At 45.4% G+C, this 21,180-nt stretch overlaps 1 protein-coding gene and 1 non-coding gene across 19 annotated transcripts in view; one reads left to right on the top strand and one right to left on the bottom strand.

Annotated features, from left to right (window-relative positions):
* The window catches only part of CLASP1 (cytoplasmic linker associated protein 1), a 250,612-nt gene that overhangs the window by 56,277 nt on the left and 173,155 nt on the right, over positions 1–21,180 (top strand). For all 18 annotated transcript variants that reach the window (XM_089779659.1, XM_089779647.1, XM_089779645.1 and 15 more), the window contains exons 3-4: positions 19,858–19,936; positions 20,872–20,975. In XM_089779659.1, coding sequence (XP_089635785.1) covers positions 19,858–19,936; positions 20,872–20,975 — 183 coding nt within the window. The remainder of the gene's footprint in view (positions 1–19,857; positions 19,937–20,871; positions 20,976–21,180) is intronic.
* Positions 18,316–18,444, bottom strand: LOC112543807 (U4atac minor spliceosomal RNA). The gene has a single exon (XR_003087046.1). It is a non-coding gene; the product is annotated as a U4atac minor spliceosomal RNA (small nuclear RNA).

Here is a 21,180-nt window from a genome sequence, read left to right as displayed (position 1 = left end):
CAGTCCTGGCCTACACTAACTCTTCTGTGGCTAACTCTTCTGTGGCTCTGCCTCTCCTCGCCCCCACCGAGGAAATAGTGCTGGGGGGAACCGGCTTATAAACTGACTTCCCCCAGCTCCTGCCTCCCCCCACCCCCCCGCTGCCTCTGATGTAGAGGCAGCTGGGATGGGGGGCGAGGGGGAGCAGAAATGCCTTTTACGTCCTTAATTCAGTTAAAACTAACCATATGCTGGCATTGTCCCAACACTGCAGACTACAGCGATGTTTTGGGATGGTTCAGATACCTCTTTCCAAGAAATAGGATTAGATTTTGCCTTGACAGGTTTTCAGTACAGTAGACTTCCGATAATCCGGAACCTTTGGGACCTAGGTAGTGCCAGATTATCGGATATGCCGGAATATCAGGAGGTACTATAAGGTGGTGTTTTTATATATATATATAAATACTGTATATAAAGTGTTCTTAACCCTTTTTACTGTACATACTGTTTTAGGTTTTTTAACCCTTTTTACCCTTTTCGCTCGGTTCAGCTGCTGCCGCTGTTGCCTTGTGACTCGTTTTTTGCCGAAGCTCACTCACTAGGCTCTTGCCATTTTGATGCCAGACTATCAGGAGTGCTGTACAATTGGATGCCGGACTATTGGAATTTTACTGTATTAATAATATTCTGCAGCTCTACAGCTGAGGATCTGAAAGCACCCTAGGCACATTGGTGTTTGGCCTTGCCATGTCCCCGGAAGACAGGACGAGAGTGTTGGCCCCATTTTATGGAAAGAAAAAATGAAAGTCCAGAGGAGATGTAGTGTTGCTTGTTTTCTTTTGGCTGTTAAGTGGGTTATCTTGTTTCCTTGCAAGTGTTCATTATGGAGTTAGAGGCAGTGATTTAATCTCTCATTTCAGGTGTACTCTGAAAGTGGCATTAAGGATTTGTGCCCTGCCTTTCTCACGCTTTCCACCTCTTTACTACTCTGATCCTTAATGTTATCTCCTCCCTGTCTCTTCCTCGCTGAGGAATTTCTCCTATTCATAAGAACGGCCGTACTGGGTCACACCAAAGGTCCATCTAGCTCAGTATCCTGTCTGCCGACAGAGGCCAGCACCAGGTGCCCCAGAGAGGGTGGACCGAAGACAATGATCAAGTGATTTGTCTCCTGACATCCCTCTCCAGCCTCTGACAAACAGAGGCCAAGGACACCATCTTATCCCCTGGCTAATAGCCTTTTATGGACCTAACCTCCATGAAATTATCTAGCTTCTCTTTAAACTCTATTATAGTCCTAGCCTTCACAGCCTCCTTTGGCAAGGAGTTCCACAGGTTGACTACACGCTGTGTAAAGAAGAACTTTCTTTTATTAGTTTTAAACCTGCTCCCCATTAATTTCATTTGGTGTCCTCTAGTTCTTCTATTTAGGGAACTAATAAATAACTTTTCTTTATCGGCCCTCTCCACACCACTCATGATTTTATAGACCTCTATCATATCCCCCCTCAGTCTCCTCTTTTCTAAACTGAAAAGTCCCAGTCGCTTTAACATCTCTTATGGGACCCGTTCCAAACCCCTAATCATTTGTTGCCCTTTTCTGAACCCTTTCCGAGGCCAAAATATCTTTTTTGAGGTGAGGAGACCACATCTGTACACAGTATTCAAGATGTGGGCGTACCATAGTTTTATACGGGGCAGTAAGATATTCTGGGTCTTATTTTCTATCCCTTTCCTAATAATTCCTAGCATCCTATTTGCCTTTTTGACCGCCGCTGCACACTGTGTGGAAGTTTTCAGAGAACTGTCCACGATAACACCAAGATCTCTTTCCTGATTTGTCGTAGCCAAATTAGCCCCCATCATACTGTATGTATAGTTGGGGTTATTTTTCCCGATGTGCATTACTTGACACTTATCCACATTAAATTTCATTTGCCATTTTTTTGCCCAATCACTCAGTTTTGTGAGATCATCTTGGAGTCCCTCACAGTCTGCTTCTGTCTTGACTATCCTAAACAGTTTTGTATCATCTGCAAACTTTACCACCTCACTGCTTACCCCTTTCTCCAGATCATTTATGAATAAGTTGAAAAGGACTGGTCCCAGGACTGACGCTTGGGGTATACCACTAGTTACCCCTCTCCAATCTGAAAATTTACCATTTATTCCTACCCTTTGTTTCCTGTCTTTTAACCAGTTCTCAATCCAAGAAAGCACCTTCCCTCTTATCCCATGGCCATGTAATTTACACAAGAGCCTTTGGTGAGGGACCTTGTGAAATAGTATGTGCCCCCGTGAACTGTAAACCCTCCCCCCCCCCCCAAAAAAAAACCAAACCTTCCCCTTGAATAGCATTATCATTGGCTCAAACTGACAGAGAGAGGAAAAACTTGTAATTAGAGCTCTTGCTGTGTATAACTTTGAACATGATACGTTCGTCAGGTGCTGTCACATCCTTTAACATTTCTTTATTGAAGTGAAGGTACGTTGAATGTCATAGTTATCCTTGTTACATCTAGCAGGGTTTGAAGTTGGCAAATACAAGCTTTGATCTTACAGGCTCATCTATGTGGTATGTCTCTGTTCCCCACATAGAGTTTCATCGATGTCAATAGGGATTGGCTCAGGCCTGCTTTTGTGGATTGTAGGTTTGGGTCTTGAGAGAACAAAAAACAACAACAACAAAAAGAAGAGTCTGTTTGATTCCACTGTATCTAGACCAGGATTCCAAAACAGGAGATTTGGTGTTTCTCAGTCCATAAGCCAGTTCTTTATTGGGGATGACACTCTAAAACTCTTGACCGTTTCTGTTTCCTAATACTAGCCAGAAAACACAACCATATTATGAAAAAAGTATGGGGAAAATTTCTATGTATGAGGAATCCCCAAAAGACGCATCCAGGAATCCAGTGGAGTGTTTTGTTTGTTTCAGCTGTTCATGGTGCTCCCCCCTATTTTTGTGCTATAGCACAGTTCTAATGTATTTGTGATACAGCAGTTTTGTTATATCTCCAACTTTTGTTCACATCTGCTACACCTCTATATTTTAGAATCCAATAAAAATAATGAATCAAGAACTAATGTCTTCTAAACACAGTGTTTATTGCTTTTGCTTGTATTACTTTGTAAGGGGGAGGGATAGCTCTGTGGTTTGAGCATTGGCCTGGTAAACTTAGGGTTGTGAGTTCAATCCTTGAAGGGGCCATTTAGGGGGATCTCTCAAGGTCCCTTCCAGTTCTATGAGATAGGTATATCTCCATATGTTATGAGAATTCTCCTGTTCTTCTAATGTTGTGGGCAGGCAAGCAGGGGGGGTTCCCCCAAAATACCTTTTCTTTCTGTGCAGGAGGTTCCCCCAAAATACCTTTTCCTTCTGTTTTGTTCAGTGTTGAGGAATTAGAGTATTTAATAGAGCTGTTTGGTTGGCCCTCTAAACCTTGGCTTAGAATTAGATAAAAGGACCAAGTTTTCTGTAGTTTAACCCTAAAATTTTCTACCTGGGTAGGTAGTCTGTAGTAGATCCCCTAGCATGACATCACCCCTAGCATGACATCACCCCTTTTAACCTAACCCAGAGACTCCCAACAAGCCTGTCTCCTATGTCCATCTCCACCTCAGTCCAAGCATATACGTTTTTAATATATAAGACAATACCATCTCCTTTTTTTCCCTACCTATCTTTCCTGAGAGAGCTATCTATCCCCTTCTATACCAATATTTCCAGGGCTCGACAAATTAGTCAATCTACTCACCTGAGGCGAGTAGATTTTTAAGCCGGCACAGCGCCGCAGAGCGGTCAGAGCATGTGCAGCACGGTCTGTGCATGCGCAGCACGCTAAACTGTGTAACTGGTGAGCAGGGCTCGCCGCCGCTTGTCAAGCCCTGAATATTCCAATAGTGTGTATTATCCCACCATGTCTCTGTGATACCGACTATGTCATAGTTGTGTTTGTTTATTAGCACAGCAATCACACTGTGGAAACTGGCCACAGTAGGTTGCTTCTTGTCAACAGGAAAACATTTTAGAGTTGGAAAAGCCACCGGGGGGAGGGGTCATGGTCATGCAAGTGTGCAGGGCCATTTGTCATCTCCTGTTATTCCTGTGACGCCCAGCTAGGGATGTTAGCTAACAAGTAATTTACTAGTCGAGTAGTCAATGGAATTTCCATTGACTACACGATTAGTTAATAGGTACTTCCGCATTCCTCCTTTGAAATGTAAAAAAGCCCCCACTGGGCTCTTGTACATTACAAAGGAGGAATGCGGAACACCGCGTGCAGCCTGGGGCCAGCAGGAAGTCCCGCTGACTCTGGGCTCGATGAGGGTGCTTATGCTTTGAAATATACAAGTGCCCCCGGGGGCTCTTGTGCATTTCAGAGTGGAAGCGCCCTTGTGGATCCCAGAGTCAACGGGATTTCCTGCTGGCCCTGGGCTGCTCACAGAGTTCCAGTGGGGGCTCTTGTGCATTTCAAAGCGGAAGCATCCTCATGGAGCCTGTGGTCAGTGGGGTCACAGAGTCCTCCGCTGCCCCCGGGCTCCATGCTGTGCTGCTGCTTTGAAATACCATGCAGAGCTGACCCTGGGCTCGATGTGCTTTGAAATGCCTACGCTGGAGTCCGAGATAAGCTGGGGAGTCCTCAGCTGATCCTGGGCTCTGCTCGGCATTCCAAAGTGGCAATGCCGCCTGGAGCCTGGGATCAGCTGGGGACTCCCCAGCTGACTCTGAGTTCCACAGAAATGCCAGAGGGAGCCCAGGGTCAGCTAGGGAGTCCCCAGCTGACCCTGGGCTCCACATGGCGCTGCCCCTTTGAAATGCTGTGACAGCATTTCAAAGGAGCAGTGTTGCACGGAGCCCGGGTACAGGCTTTGTGTGGCCCTGCCGCTTTGAAGTACCCTCTCTTTTCCCTCTCTGCCTTGCTGCCTCTATATGATAGAGGCAGCGAGGGGATGGGGGGAAGGGATCAATTAGTTGACTAGTCCTTAACATTCCTACTCCCAGTCATGTGCAGGGCATAGTGGATGGATTTGCACAAGTAGGGTTACTGCAAGTGTGTCCCTATTTTGGCACCAGCCCATCTTGCTATAGAAACAGCAAAGAGTTTGTGCAAGCATTGGTGACTCATTGGAGATGCTTCACCAAGATTGGAGTGGGGGCGAGGAAGGAAGGTGCATGCAAGCAGGAATGTTCTTTCCCCATAGGGTGGATTTCTGTCTGCTCACCGTTGGAAAGCTAATAGTGATTCTGGGGGACCGAGCCTCCCCTTTGCTCTCCTGGGTCTTAGAGCCAGCTTCCTGAACAGCACCATAAAAAGATTCTGCTTTCCACTTTGTAGGTGCAGAATGACTGTTGAATGTGCTTTTGCAGCTTGACAGGGTTAGATTTCAGTGAGAAAAATATCCAGTGGCTATACCAATGTGCTGTGCACTGCGTAATACTTGTGAGGCAAAGGGGTAGAAATTGTCACCCGGGTAGACCGTGGGAGTGGCGCAGTTTGAAGCGCTAGACACAAGGGCCGTTATAAGAGTCCAGGGGCTATGTAGTTTGGCTTTGAAAGAGCATGTTCCTCTGGCTGACTGAGGTTCTGTGGTGTTCTCAGGGCCTGGAGTGTTGGGTGCTGCTATGAATGTGTGTAGTGCTTCTTGTGCATTTATAAATGTTGACTGTGTGTGTTCCTGAAACTGTGAATTATATGGTGCTTGGCGTGCAGTGACAAGTCGTGTTTGTTTGCTTTGGCTGCTGCAGTTCATTCTGCAGCATTTGTTGTTAACTAATAAAGAGAACTCGGTTCTCTAAAAATAGACCTGCATTGAATGTTTGGGACGGCGGGGGAGAAGAGTGCAGAAAATCAATGTGCCAGAAACGGAGGGCAATGTTATACACATTATTGACATAACTTAAAAGGGTGAATACTTTCTTTCTAATTGTAAGTTAACATGTATGTGCATTTGAGTGTGTACTCTTTCCTCCTGGGGAATTGGGCACCACAAAATTAAAAATTCAGTGCCAAAAATGTAGCAGGTCTGCACATACTATTTTAAAATTCTGAAAAATCCCGCATATTTTATTTGTCAAAATCATGCTATGTAATCACACCAGTTTCAATTGCTTTGGTACCTGTCAGAAACAATGTTGCAGACGCACAAAAATTCTTCAGGAGTAGAGTTAAATAAAACCCCTGTTTCTTTGTCCCCTCAGAGCCCAGCAGGAATGGCCACATGCCCCCCCCACCCATCCCTCTGAGCCTCGCCCTGGGAGGCCTCATTGGCCTAGACACCCCATACTTCCTTTCTACCAGAGCCCAGCTGTGGAGCTTGCACCAGCTCTCACATCTGTACCTTCCTGTCCCCCAGAGCAAGCTGTGGGGCCACCCGCAGCCCAGACACCCACAACTCTGTCCACCAGAGCTCAGCTGCTGGGCACCCCCCCCGCCTCCCAGCCTAGACACTTGAACCCCCTCCATCCCCAGAGCCCAGGGATCCAGAGGAAGAAACAGCCTAATGCTGGGTCCAGGGCTTGTGTTGCATTTCCTGAGTATAGTCTTCCTTCAAGGCATGAGAAGACCTGCAGCTGCTGGGAAACCTCCAACCCTTGTGTGATGGATCAAGTCCCCTTGGGATTGTCACCCAATGTGCTGATCAACCCTCTGAGCCTGTCTTCCTGCCCTCTGGGCTTCCCCACTACCCTGTCCTGCTGGGCCAGGGCCTTTGGTCTCCCCCAGCCAAAGCACAGAGTTGGGGTAACCCAGAGCAACACACACACTAAAGCAGCTCAGCTCTAGGAGGACTCCACTGCAAAGCCTCTGACAATGCCCAGAAACCCAGCCCTGAAAGGAGGACCAACACCCTCTTCTCTAAGTTCGCCCTCTTTATCAATGAAAGAGAAATATGCGCAGTAGTTCCCCCCCGTAAAATTATTGACACTGGTTTTGATAACATACAAAAGTGTTTTTATTAAGTACAAAGAGTAGGATTTAAGTGCTAGCAAGTGACAATAGACAGATCAAAGTACATTACTAAGCCAAACTAAACAAAACAGGCCAGCTAATTCTAATACACTAAGAAAATGTGTTACATACAAATTCTTACTCTAACAGTTGTTCTAACGGTCTCTTTCACAAGCTAGGCAGCCTCCTAGCTTGGGCCCAGTCCTTCCCCCTACTCAGTCTTAGATGTTTCCAGCAGGCATTGTAGGTGTTAAGTGGGAAGGTCTCTTGGCATCTGGCAACTTCCTCTATTATTTGGTTTTCCCCTTTATATTGGGATTGGTCCTGCCTAGAACAGGGGGCTGGACTTGATGACCTTCTGAGGTCTTTTCCAGCTCTATGATTCTATGATATTCCTTTTGCTCAAGGTGGGAATTCTTTGTGTTCAGTTCAAATTGTTCTCACCTTGCGTGGAAAAGTACAAAACCCAAAATGGATTTCAGCATCAGGTGACCTGGCCACATATCTTTGTAGGACCAACCACAGTTTGGGCTTACAGGAGAAGTAAAAGAATTCACAGGTTGTGGACTTGATCACCGAGCCAGCAAGTTCCTGAAGTATCACTGATGGCTTTTACTAGAATACATGCACTAATAAATCAGGTACCCACTTAGTATTTCTAACTTCTCATACAAGAAAGATACATGCACAAAAATAGGGCACACAGATTCAATGGCTTACAGGCTTTAAAATGGACTGTTATGTATAAAGTGTCTGTTACACATTTTCATATTCATAAGCCAATTTTCACAAAGCCTGGGGGTGGGGGCGGGAGCTGAGCTCTACTGGATCCAATGGTTCCTACTGGCAGTCAGCTGCTCTGCAGCATCAATTCTGCGGGGGAGAGGAGGGGAAATGAAATTCTGCACATAACACAAATTCTGCATTGTGCAGTGATGTAGAATTCCATGTATTCTGCCTGAGCCTATACATCCCTACCCTGCTTACGGCAATGGTGGCAGCCAAACTCGCTGCAGAGAAAGCATTCCGCTCTGGAGAAAGAAGTAAGGCGGCCATGTCTAGAAACCTTTGGGAGAGGATTGCAGAGTAAGGCTAATGGGGACATCACTATGCACATAATCTATGCACTATGCACATCACTTCCACTCCTCAAGGGAATACAAAGCAGGTGCCAACTGTGCCTCTGTTTGTTGTAACCTCTACCTCTTCTCATACAAGTAAACCAATGAAAGGTCGAGACCTTTGTCTTGTTTAACTTGGGGGTGGACTGGGTGCCATCTGTATATTTAGACATTGTAAAGAAAAATGTATACGCACGCCAGGCTCCTCTGGGCTTGCCTGGTGGGGTTGGCTAGACTGTGGTGAAATCTGAAGTGTGTCCTGAGCAAGGAGTCCTGACTGGGGTCTGCTGGCAAGCTGTCATAAAAATTTGTGCTTACCTTACTGCCTGAGTTGCAAACTCCCAATATGGTTCTGTCCGATCAGCCCATTGGTCCATTTGCGCCCGTTGCTGCTTGTTGTGTCTGTGCCTGCCCAGAGATGGGAAACACAACTCCTAAACTAACCTGGAGTGACAGTGTCCTGCTAGCACAGCTGGGTATAACATTTCACCCCGTATAACCAGATGCTCTGGGCCCCTCGTTGTGCTGGGGTCTCAGCTCCTCATTGTGTTGTGCTGCAGCGGGTGTTGAACTTGACTGGCCTTTCCCCACTAAGTAGCCATTTTGGAGGGGCAATGCGTGAGAGCCATCACTGAAGTCCAGGCTCCGGCTACTTGTACAGGGTGCGGCTCAGCCAGTCCCCAGGGATTTAACCACCACGCCATCCAGATGAGCTGTGAGTGTGGTTCGACTAGCAACGCTACCAGAGAGCAGCATTAGTGCAATAGAGGGTTTCCACAAAAAGTCTAGTGTAGCCCCAGCCCAGTGGCCAAGCACTACTCCTCATTACAGAGCTATTGCCTCTCAGTGACACATGCTGATGCTTCAGAAAAAGATGATTTGTTCCCCTGCCTTTCAGTAGTTCACCTGTCCAGTTGTGCAGTGCAGAATGTTGCAGGGAATGGCTGGGCGTCTCTCTCTCTCAGGTCTTTATATGCTTTATGGGTGGGAAACTGAGGCCCAGGGAAACTGAATGACTTGACTAAGATCACACAGGAAGTCTGTGGCAGAGCAGGGAACTGAATCCAGGAATTGACTCCCAAGTCATAGGCTCGTGCCCGAAGCACTGGACCATTCTTCCTGGCTCCTGTAGAGAATTGGCATATGCCCCAAAACGTGTCTGTCTTTCCTAGATTGTCATCTTAGGTTTTGGTTCATGCTCATAAAATTATCCAGTCTCTCAAAAGTTTAGCCCCAGTAGTTTTGCTGACCCTTCAGTGGCAGTGAAGTCCATGGGTTCGTTCTCGGCTGCACTTCCTTATGCTTTCCTCTTGTTAATTCCATTGAGTCTCTAGCTCTTGTATCAGGACAGCGGACTGCTCAGTTTTCACTGTGCTCATATAATACCTTATGCCGGAGCCAGGTCCCCTTATGCGCCTGATGGCAGTTCCCAGAATATATTCCATCAGGGGACTTATCTGTTTTAAACTGCTGCCATTTAAACACATTCTCCACGTCGGCTTTCTGAGATTTGCCTCTGCTCCAATAAATAAAATAAACCTCTGGAAGAAATCGAGCTCGACTGGATTGATAAATTAAAGGAATTTTCTGCATCAGCTTTTGCTTTTCTTGTGCGATTCATTTAAATGCATTGTTTTAGTCATCTCTGTATGGAGTCTCACCATCCGTTCCTGGAGCTCCTGCCACACACAATAACAGGCCTCACCGCTTTGTCTCCTGATAGGTAGGGATGTTAATGATCGGATATTGGTATAGATGTGTAACCACTGGAAATTTTAGCGGTTACAAGTTCACACGCGGGGAGAGGGGTGCAGGCCGGAGACTTGTGCTTAAAAGCCGACTCCCCACAAGCCCTGGCTCCTGCCTGCTGCCCCCCCGCCCTGCTGCCTCTGATAAAGAGGCAGCAGGGTGGGGGGCAGGCGTGTCTGAGAGCCAGTGTTTGCGGGGAACTAGCTTGAAAGCCACTTTCCATGTGTACTGGCTCCCACCTGACCCTCCCCACCCCCACACTGTTGCCTTTCAGTCAACGCAGGTGAGGGGGGAGAGTCGGATCCCTCCTGTTTTTCCCTTCCCTTTCCCCCACCGCTGCTGCCTCTTGAGCGAGGTGGATGGGGGAGCCAACTAGTGTGGGGGAGGCAGACAGCTTGGCAGAGACAGCATGCACGGAGAGCCGGCTTAAAAGCCAGCTCCCTGTGGGTGCTGGCTCCTACTTGCTCGTCCCCTCTGTCCCCACAGAGGCAGCAAAAAGGGGGAGTGTGTGTTGTCAAAAGGATTAATGGATAATCCCAGGCTTATTGGTTAATTGTGTAGTTGTCTACATATTGGCAACCCTAGTGATAGGTGGGACAAATTGGAGACTCTCCTGAAGATGGGATGTGAGGTGGTCCCATGAACTTTGGAGTGGGGGAACAGTCCCTAATTTATAGGCTTCACTTCCCACTTGTATCCAAGCCGTGATTAGTTTGAGAGTGGCAAAGAAAACAGTGAGCCTCGGGGGTGCGTGTTTGGAGGAGCGGGAAGGGGGTTGGGAAATGAGCTGATTGTTGGTCTCAATGTTGCCCGTCTTCCCAGAGCAGCTGTTGCGGATTGATCCTGTGCTGCTGGAAGCGAAACTGAATAGCGGAATCCCATCAACGTTACTTCCTGTTAGCGCCACTGGCGCTCTTTAGTCCAGTGTTTCTTAAACGGTGTTCCGTGGAACACTGGTGTTCCGTGAACAACTCGCAGGGGTGATGTGACCTTTTCTTTGTTTTTGTTACTACTTTGTTTTTGTCTTTTTTTTTTTTTTTTTTTTGAAGAAAATGTTCATAAGTGTTCTGCATAAAAAATATTATTGTTTGGTGGTCTCAAAGTTTAAGGAATACTGATCTAGTCTGTTGATCTACCTTAATGGGATGCACCAGAACCTTGTGCAGAAGTGAGAGGAATGGGAAAGATGGAGAAGCAAAAAATAAGGTGAGAACAAGAAGGGAAGCTGAAAGTAGCAGGAATGCTTTGGGAACAAATCCGGACGAACCCCTGAAAATAATTTTGCCCCATCATCCTTCTCTTCTGATTGAAGGAGCAGCATAGATGAGTCTACAGGGAGTCCTGTTAACTGCAGCAAGAAATTCTGCAGTGCAGGGTGGACCCTCAGGGGCTTGCTGGAAAAGCTAAAAGGGGGCCAGTGTAGGGGGAGGAGATGTTTGGGATCCTTGTAGATGCTGCCAAAAGAGGAGAGGCAGCCTGGACAACTGAAAATGGGAGGGCCTGGGAGATAGAGCAGGAGGGGGAGAACATGGCAGCTTGGCTTGGGAAAGTAACAGTGAAAACCCCATTTTGCTTGGTCATCTGGACGCTGCTAGTCCAAACTGTTTAGCAACCGGGAATGGTGGGTGGGCGGCAGAGTGGTCCTCCTTCACGTCAGTGGAATGCAGCAGGCCACGGCCCATAGGAGCTCCACCTGCAGCCACATGCCTCTTGAGCTTCGAGGCACCGGAGCCCCACTCTTACTTGCTCCTCCTCTTCCCTTCCGGCACTTTCAGAGCACCCAAATCACCTGATTCACACTCTGTCCCCACCCCCTCCCACCCTTTGCAGAACATGGCAAACAGCTGATTCGAGGTGTTGCAGCTCTGGGAGGGAGGAGGAGGAGCAGGAAAGTGCGGGGAATCCGGTGTCCTAGTGTGCGAGTGGCAAGTGGGGAATGGAGGCAGCTGCGGGGGGGTCTGAGGGCCACAGGTGGAGCCCCAGTGGGTTGCATGCTGTCTGCAGGTTGCCCACCCCTGGTTTGGCTTTTGTGTGCCTTGCTGACGATCCTGTAGTATGAGTGCTTTCCTGGTGTAGTGTTTGGTCTCCTAGGGTTACAGATTGGTTTGGAAGCCCCCAGTCTTATGAGAGTTTTCAGAGTTTTAGGCAGCCATTCATTCATAGGGTTTGTTTACGGGATTATTTAGTTTGTGGGGAGCTGGGGTTTGAACTCCCCCGCACTCACCTGCAACATGCTAAGGGTTCGCACAGCTCCTGTTCATGTGCACTAACGGTTTGTTGGTACCTTTTAATCCCCTGTTTCCAAGGTGTCGTCCTCTCAGCATTCCATACTGCAATTCCTTGCTGTGGACGGAATGACTCGCATCCTCTTCATTTTGGATATGTGCAGAAAAGCAGCTGAAAAGTTTAAACTTCTGCGATTGAATTTTTTTGCACTTACCCAAATCCAGAGCAGATGGCTGGATCCTTGTCAACTTCTTAGCCCAGAAAAACGAATGTCTCGGCGGAGCATTCGAGAGGAAAAACTGCCACAGCTGTAACCCTCTTGCTGCTGGGGAGAATGATCTCTGTGAAGGGACAAATCATTGGATCCTCAGCTAAAATTGGTGTCTCTATTGGATAGTTGTTGAAGGCAGTTTCTGTACCACGCTTGGTCCTTGAGCTGGAATGGAGACTGTCCACTGCTCATAAAAGGAGATGAGGTGTCAGGATTCCTGACTACTGTTCCTCACGCAGCCACTGATTTGCTCTATGACTTGGTCCAACTAGTTTATGGCTCATCTATGCTAGAACAATGGTACTGCTTTCATTATAAGGCTGTGTCTACACTGGCACGTTCTTGCGCGAAAACATGCCTCCTGTCTACACTGGCCGTGCATTCTTGCGCAAGTAAACTGACATTGTACTGTAGAAAATCAGGGCTTCTTGCATGAGAACTCTGACGCTCCCTCTCAGGAAGAAGCCCTCTTATGCAAGAGCTCTTCCAGAAGAGGCCAGTGTACACCGGCAACATGAATTTCTTGTGCAAGAAGCCCCTATGGTTAAAATGGCCATCAGAGCTTTCTTGCGGAAGAGAGTATCTATACTGCCATGGATGCTCTTGCACAAAAGCACGTGTCAGTGTAGATACTCTCTTCTGGAAGAATTTTTGCACAAGAATTTTTCCGCAAAAGAGTTCTTGTGCAAGAAGCTGCCAGTGTAGACGTAGCCAAACGGTATAGGTAAAGCAATGTGATCTCGCCAGTGTGGATGCAGTTATGCTAGAATAAAGGCGCTTTATGCGGATGGAGGTATTCTGATATGGGATAAGGGAACAGTATCCTCCTACCAGTCACCTTTATACCACTACAGCTGGGCCCACACTGGGTCATTTTTCTAATATATCTATAAGGGTGAAAAAATGCCACCCTCGGCAGAAAGAGTTAGAGCAACATGCTGTATGTAGACCCAGCCTCAGTCTCATGTTTTCAAATGTCCTCTAATTTTGGGTGCCTTAAGTTTTTGAGTGCCCAGGATACAACATGGGGGGGGGGGGGAGATGTTCAATATCTCAGAAGATGAGACCAGCACTGCATGAAATTGGGTAGTTGAAAGGGAGGCCCTCGAAGTGGTGAACATCTGAAGATGTGGGCCATAAGCAACTCTGTGCCTCAACTTTCTTCTCTGTAAAATGAGGATAATATTTTTTCTCAAAGGTGGGAAGCTTAATAGTTTGTGGCATGATGATATCATCAGCTAGAGCTCATGTAATATGTTTTGTTTGTAGATCTCCAAGTACTTTCCAAAGAAGGTCATTACTTTGCCTTTCTATACCTATACTGTCATCTATCAAAGACTACTAATTATTATTTTATATTTGCTAATATCTACTCAGATACTTAGCCATATGAATTTCTGGAAGCGCAAAATCTTAGCCTTTCCCTAATAATTTTTTGCTTTTATGTATAGTGCTTTGCGCTGGTAGATCTCGGCGATCCAGATGTAAAAAGTTCAATACCATTATCCCAGTTTTACAGAAAGGGAAACTGAGGCACAGAGAATTCCCAGAGTTGTACAGCAGGGGCTGGTGGCAGAGTGAGGAACAGAACCCAGGTCACCAGACTCTGAGTCCTCTACGTTGGGCTGTTCCCCTCTCTTTCCCCCCCTTTGTCCTCAAAGCAGGACTCAGAGTCATGATAGATCCTAGCATCGGTTTCCGCTACACCTGGCAAACACTTGCAGTGATGGTAGTCTGTGTGTCATCTCCATGTGTAGTGCTGCCTCCAGGCATTTCAGTAACACCCAAATATTTCAGGGCAGCCATTTTGCAAAGTTCTTTGAAGTCATTTTTGATAGCTTGTGGAAGCAGGAGGGGGGACTTTACCTTTCAGCATTGGGCAGGGGGAATATGCAACTCTGATAATGGCCAGGAGCAGACAGTACATTGAGTGTGAACAGTTGGAGAGCCAGGAGAGGGTCCACTGTCAGCAAATAGTTGCTAACAGCCGATACTGTTTTTAAAAAAACAAAAGCCTCAGCAGATGGGAAGTTGGCACGAACTGAATATTGATACATTTGTGGAATCCCAGCAGCCACCACACAAGCTTGTGCCAAGCCAGCAAGATAAATGGATGGGAAGATGTGTCTATGGTGCTCTGCACTGGCTCCTAATTGACTCTTTGCCCTAAATACAAGGTCTTTCAGAGCTCTTGATGGGTTGGATATGGATTGCTTCCCTCTCTCTAATTCTCTCTCTAGAGGATCAATACAGCTAACAGGCCCGAGAGTGGAAGCCAATGACAATGTGTTTTTGATGGAGGGCTGTGGAACTCCATGCCACTGGAGATCACAAAAAGGTTACGTCTTGCCATTTTCAGAGCACCGTGTCTCTTTGACCAGGCCTTCTCTCCGGAAAGAAGGCTATTTCAGTGCTAGAAATGATTCCTTTAGTCTTCAATCCCCGGTGTAACCCTTCGGAAGCACTATGCCTTCTGCACACCAAAATTTGATTTATTAATTTGCATATCATAGAATCAGAGACTGCTAGAACTGGAAGGGACCTCAAGAGGTCATCAAGTCCAGTCCCCTGCCCTCATGGCAGGACCAAACCTAGGTTCCACAGGGAGGGGCCCATTAGAAATTCATAGGTAGAAGTAGCACAGGCAGGAAGATGATCTCCTTGCCACTTGTTTCAGTTGCCAACTTTCCAGCATTCTCTTGCCCCATGTGCCAGGCTCTCTGCACACCAGTTTCTCACATCGGACCCTGTTCAGTGTTTGTTATTCATTCCTGGATCAGACAAAACTTGTAGTGATGTCACACGTAAGCTGGGGTAACCTACACCAATGCAAGTTGCATGGCTGTAGAGCAAACCACGTCTGTACTCGAAGATTGTACTCGTGCGGCTACAGCAATGGCTAAAATCCCATGACAGATTAGCAGAATTTAGCTTTTATATAGCACTTTTCATCAGTGGATCTCAAAGGCCTTTATTAAGGAAGAAGGTATCATGAGCCCCATTTTACAGAAGGGAAAAGAGAGACACAGAGTGATGAAGTGATGGGGTAAGGAAGGCTGGATGGGGCAAGGAAGGCTGGATGGGGCTTATAATCAAGATCTTACCCATTGCAATCAGCGTCTTTGCAGCCCCGGATGGCTTTTCAAATCCTTGATCATCAGATGTTGACCACCCTGCAGGGTGGAATATGCTGACTTTTCTACTAGGGATATAATAGCGTAGTTGATTAACCAATAAGCTTATCGAGTAATGCTATTGACCACATGCATTCCCCACTCCCCGTCCCTGCCAGTAAATTTTTTAGAGGGCGTTAGAGGGCTGGCTGGGAGCTACCCCGGCTGCGGCTCCTAAAAGACTTGTACTGTAGAGCAGTGGGGTAGCTCTCAGTGCTAATCCTTATCAGTTAATCATGTAGTCGACAACATTTTTGTCGACTACATGATTAACGAATTATATGCTTCTTAACATCCCGATTTTGTAGCCCTGCAGCCTCTAGCAGCTTTGGAAGCTGGGCAAAAGGTCAGATGTGGTAATCCAGTCCGGACCCCATAAGTGGCAAACAATACCACTGGGTTGCGCTCATGATGGATTTTTAAATAGTGCTGTAAATTACTGTGGTGGTTTGGGCCTAAGGCTAATTTTAAATTGGAAATACAGATAAGTGAAAATGCGAGGAGGCTTAGTTGCTCTTCCATTGTCTGATCGGAGGGGCTGGGGGAAAGGTTAATTGTTGGTTTTATATTTAGACTGGATGAGTCTCAATCTTGTTCCTCTCACTTTCCCAAGCATGTTGCAAGGCAATTAAAGTTGGATGAGCTTGGTGCCTTACTCCCTTAGGAACGTGGCCTGCCACTGGAGCTGAGCCGTGCCAAGTGCTCTGCAGATAGTGGCACATGGCAAGCATCCTGTCCCTCCTTAGCAAGACACGCTGTTATGTAGCGCATGTCCCAGATGTGAGTGTTGTCCAGGGTCTAAATATCCTGTGGGGTTACTTTAAACCAGAATATTCTACCACTCAGGCCAGGCCTCTACCTAAAATTTAGATTGACCTAATTTTGTCACTCTGGGGTGCGAACACTTCACACCGCCTGTGACATGTTAAGTTTACCTAGGCCCTGGTAAAGACACAGTTAGGTTCTGTCAACTCAGCTACTGTGTGTGTGTGTGGGGAATTAAGTGTGTATGCTATAATGCTGCTGCTGTACTGTCCTAGCATCTGCATGTAGACAAGCCCTTCGTTGGAAGGCAGTTTCTGGATCACTGGGATTACTTTTAATGTAGAACCTAACCTGTTGTGCTCTGCTGCTGCACTGCCAAGATGAGCACAGACCACGTCCCTCTGAAGTCAATAGGCAAACTCCCATTTGCTTCAGTGGTACAGAACTTGGGACCTGGTGCACACGTATGGATGTGAAAATGAGCCAATATGGGGCAAATACAAAATTAGGCAAAGACCCCTTTCTTTCTAAGTCCTGCTCCCAGCATGTAGCAAATGATGCAGAATTAAAAAGCAGACCTTATAAAATATTTGAGGGTGTCCCTTTAACTTGTGGAAAATACTTAACCATTTGGAGATGTTTCAGATCACTCAGAACAGGGAAGAGCGGGGTAGCTGGAAGTTACAAAAAATTACTTACTAAACTAGAAGCCCTGCACTTTTTCCAGTCCAACTCCCTGAAAATTATTGTTTTACAGTGTTTCAGTTTAAACATGATAACATGATATGCATCCTTCGCATATTACCGAAAGGGCTTTACCTCATTATGTGGTGTCTCTACTAGCAAGCATGCTCATTAACAGTCTTTCATCACTGTATCTTTGTGTGCTAAGCAGCTGCAACAATAGCATAAGCTACTGCCAATGAAAATGAAAACACTGCTTGAAAGAGGATGACTGAATGATTCAATGTATGGAGGTTTTTATTAGCTTACTCCATAGTATTTATTGCAAAGTTGATCTTTAATGAGAGCCAGAATGTGCAAATTTATATTTCTTGTTGCTCATAATTCTTGGGATGATAATTTGCATAGACCCATATTTGGAATAAAATTAGAAACAGTGAAAAACAGGAGGGAGACATGGAGCCTGGGCAGTTTTTTCTGGACAGAAATTGCAAAACACTGCATTTAAGAAACAAGCACCCCACCCACCTCACCTTGCTCTTTCATTCCCAGTGGGGTTAATAACACATGCTGATGTAATGATGACATAACTTTATCATCACAGCACAGCCATCTCTTTTTTGTCATCCTTGCAGTGCCTGTATCTTATGGGAAACGTTTTGCTCTCTTGGTTGAGAGAATGTTCATACTAAATTAGAATATTGTTCAGACTTATTTTGTAAACTGTCACATTTTATAAGCAAATAGACTTGAGCTTTATAACTGGCACAATGCTTAGGCTGGATAGCACTGCAGGTAATTTGAGGAATAGAGACATCGGCTGGGAGGGATTTGCAAAGAGAAATGTTATGGAAGCTTTATTACAAATGTAGGTATAATTAAGCATTCCAAACAATGGAAACTCAGCTGTGTGTCCCTTTGTTATCTTTGGAAAGTGCGGAAGTGTTCTGGCTTTTGCAACACCCAATAGATAAACTGAGCCAATCCATGTTTGGGGGGGGGGGGGGAATAGCGTGTGTTGCTTACAGTGGAGTGGGGGAATTATTGCAAGGGAGTAAATTAAGTAAAAACGCTGCCGTCTAGAGTATAAAATGGTCAGCAAGTGTTTAGCAACGATTCTTGCACCACCTAGCGGCTATTCTTTTAATTTCCTGTTCTGTATAGAGGAAAACGGGAAAGTGTGTTTTTTTTTTTTTTTCTCTCGTCCCCCTCCCCGTTTTATTTTTGCAGTGGAGCTGTGGGGTCAGAGATGGGTACAAAGACAATAGTAAAAAACTTGTAGAAAGACTTGAGACAAAGGAGGAGGAGGAACAAAGGGAAAACTAAATATTGGGCAGAATAAACGCCATAGAATTTTTCTATTTTTACAATTGATTAAAAGGTTGCACCAAATAGTAGGTTCCAAAAATTGCACCACATCACAAAGCCGAAGCTTCAGTGGGCGCGCATGTGTTGTGCCGGTGTTAGCAGTACTGTTCTCACTATACGTTCATTGAACAGTAGCGCAACCCCAAGATAAGGATAGTTAAAAAGAAAGCGTCGTGGGAATGCGGGGAGGCACTCTGAATAGCTGCTTCGGTTGTGGGGACCGGTTGTTTTGAGCCTCGGTTTTTCATTCATGCGCTCCCTCAGGGACGCAGTCTATGACGGTCCAGCGGCTCGATCTGTCTTTTTAGTGTCAGCTTTCGGCGATTTAGTACTTTCTCGCCGATAGACACGACTATACCCATAATGCACCGCGCCGCCTAGCGTGCATATTTGCATATTCAATTGGCGAACTTTCCCTGCGTTGAATGAGCAGGCTCACCGCAAACTTTGCACCATTCATGCAAAGGAGCAATTGGTCAAGTGCATCCGGTTTTGCATTTTCCTTTGGGCTGATTTGATGTTTGAACACACATGGAGCTGATGATAGTAATAATACATAATGATCTATTATTTACACAGTTTTACTAAATTCGTTTTACCAGGGTCATGTTATTTAAAAAGACATATTTTAAACTAAACAAACCAGGGGATACTTTACTTGCCTTAAGTGAGTGACATGGCTGGAATTTTGCAAGGCTAATTTAATATATATAAATCAGTTAACAATATTTATTGATAATACAAGGCAGTTTATTACATGCAACTAATTTGTTATGCTTAACGAAGTATTAATACACAGCACTTAGCATAATATTAATTAGCAGTTCTGTAACATTACTAATGAGCTAACTTTGTATATATTTTTAATTGGTATTTATGTAGAACTTTGCAAAATATGTAGTGCTTTCTAATAATATTACTATAATATTCTTAGATAGTGCCTTTTCATGAGTAGTATTTCTCAAAGCATTTAAAAATATTTAATGTATTTTAAACTATCATTACTTATTAAAGGGATTAAAGGAATACTATAAACTTTAAAGAAAAAAAATCATAATTGTATTCCTAGTAACACTTTTGACAAACACTTTCACTTTTAAGAAAAAAAAGTCTGTTTACTTATCCCCATTTATCGTTGCTAGTTTTTTTAACTTGAATAATAAACTCAGTAAAGCCAGTTTTATTATTCATTATTTAAATAATAAATTATGAGTATATGCAATAATTACGAATAAACGGAAACATAACAGATATAATAAATGGCAAATGTGTATGTAATACATAATTTAAGAACATGTCTGTGAAAGTGATTATAAGGATTGTCCTGGTTTCAATTTGTTGAAAAATCCCTTTACCTACCTTGCTTAAAGGGGCTATGCCAGGCAGGTCCAAATGTCAAATACATTGCAGAGGGAACTGCTTATGCAATGCATGAAAGGGTTGTTTCACTTTTATGAGCACTGTTATGCCAGGATTGCTGCTGCATTGAGAAGCCCCATGCAATTTTGTGCACCTAGGTGTTGTGCCTGGCTACATTCTAACACACTGTCTTTGTTGTTGTGTGTCTGCAGGTGGTTCTGCTGGGGATGGACATACTGTCTGCACTAGTGTCACGGCTACAGGATCGCTTTAAAGCTCAGATAGGCACAGGTAAAGTATAAGGGATTGTTAGCCCTTCTGAATTATACATGGCCAAATTTTGTCCTCGCTTACATCCACCCATGCAACCTCATTGACTGTAAGAAGGTTACCAAGCTGTAATGGGGGAGCAGAAATAGTAGTTCATTGTCACTAATCTGAATGATTTTCTTAATATTGCATATGCTACAGAGGCTGTATCATAAGGTTTAGTACTTCACAGCTTCTGCCACTCATAGCATGAGTAAAAGTGACTGGCTCGGGCCCTAAATGACTAGCTTCTAAGCTGAGTTCCATTATTGCTTTGTATGCCATGCAGAGCCTCCAACCCAAAACCTCCTGATATGAGCACAGCCTAAATTCCATGGTGGATTTGACAGGTTCCACACAGATCTGTGGTTTTTAGAATTTCCACAGTGGTCTGCAAAGCGTGGGAACCGTTAGTGCAGTCTCAGTGCCCCATTGCTTTTGTGAATATTTTGTCTGTGATTTATTTGGGAGAGTTCTCCCCTCCTCCCCATCCCCTGCTGTTCTCATGAATAGCCTCATGTTCTCCATTCTCATTCTGGTGCCCACTCTGCTGCTGCAGTGTTGCCCGTTTTAGTTAACACACTGTGCTACAAGGATGGTCCCTTGTGCTGTTTCCTTCTTTCTTAGAGATCACAGACTGCCACTCTTATAACGATTGCATCTTAATGAATGCAAAACTGCCAGGATCTCAGTCCTCAGAGGTTCTGAGTGCTGACCATTCCCATGGACATCAATAGAATTTTGGGTTCTCAGCATCTCCTAGGGCTAGGTCGCAATTAGGCGCGTGAGTGCACACTTTAACACTGTGGATTATTGATGTCCCAGAATTCTTTCTGCTTTGCTGAAGTGGGTGTGTGATTTTTAACTGTGATACTCTGTAGCTTTTTTTCTGATAGACTTTGGTGTTTTGTTTCCAGTGTTACCAAGCTTACTTGACAGGCTGGGAGATGCTAAAGATTCGGTGCGGGAGCAGGATCAGGCTCTGCTTCTAAAAATTATGGAACAAGCTACTAATCCTCAGGTATGGCAATGTGTCATTTTGGAATATGCTGCATTTTCCCACAAAGAACTTACGTCAGACTCTGTATTTGACTTACCATAAACCTTCCACAATGGGTGCATGCTAAATGGCCCCTTGTCTCCACAGGACAATCTCCGAGGGTGATTGCGGAGACAGAACCGTGTTCACACCAGATGCAATTAGATCTGGGAGGGATGGTTTATTA

Source organism: Pelodiscus sinensis, chromosome 7 (genome assembly GCF_052426305.1).
Source record: "Pelodiscus sinensis isolate ZL-2025 chromosome 7, ASM5242630v1, whole genome shotgun sequence".
NCBI classification, from domain to species: domain Eukaryota; kingdom Metazoa; phylum Chordata; order Testudines; family Trionychidae; genus Pelodiscus; species Pelodiscus sinensis.
This window is presented reverse-complemented; position numbering and strand designations above follow the sequence as displayed.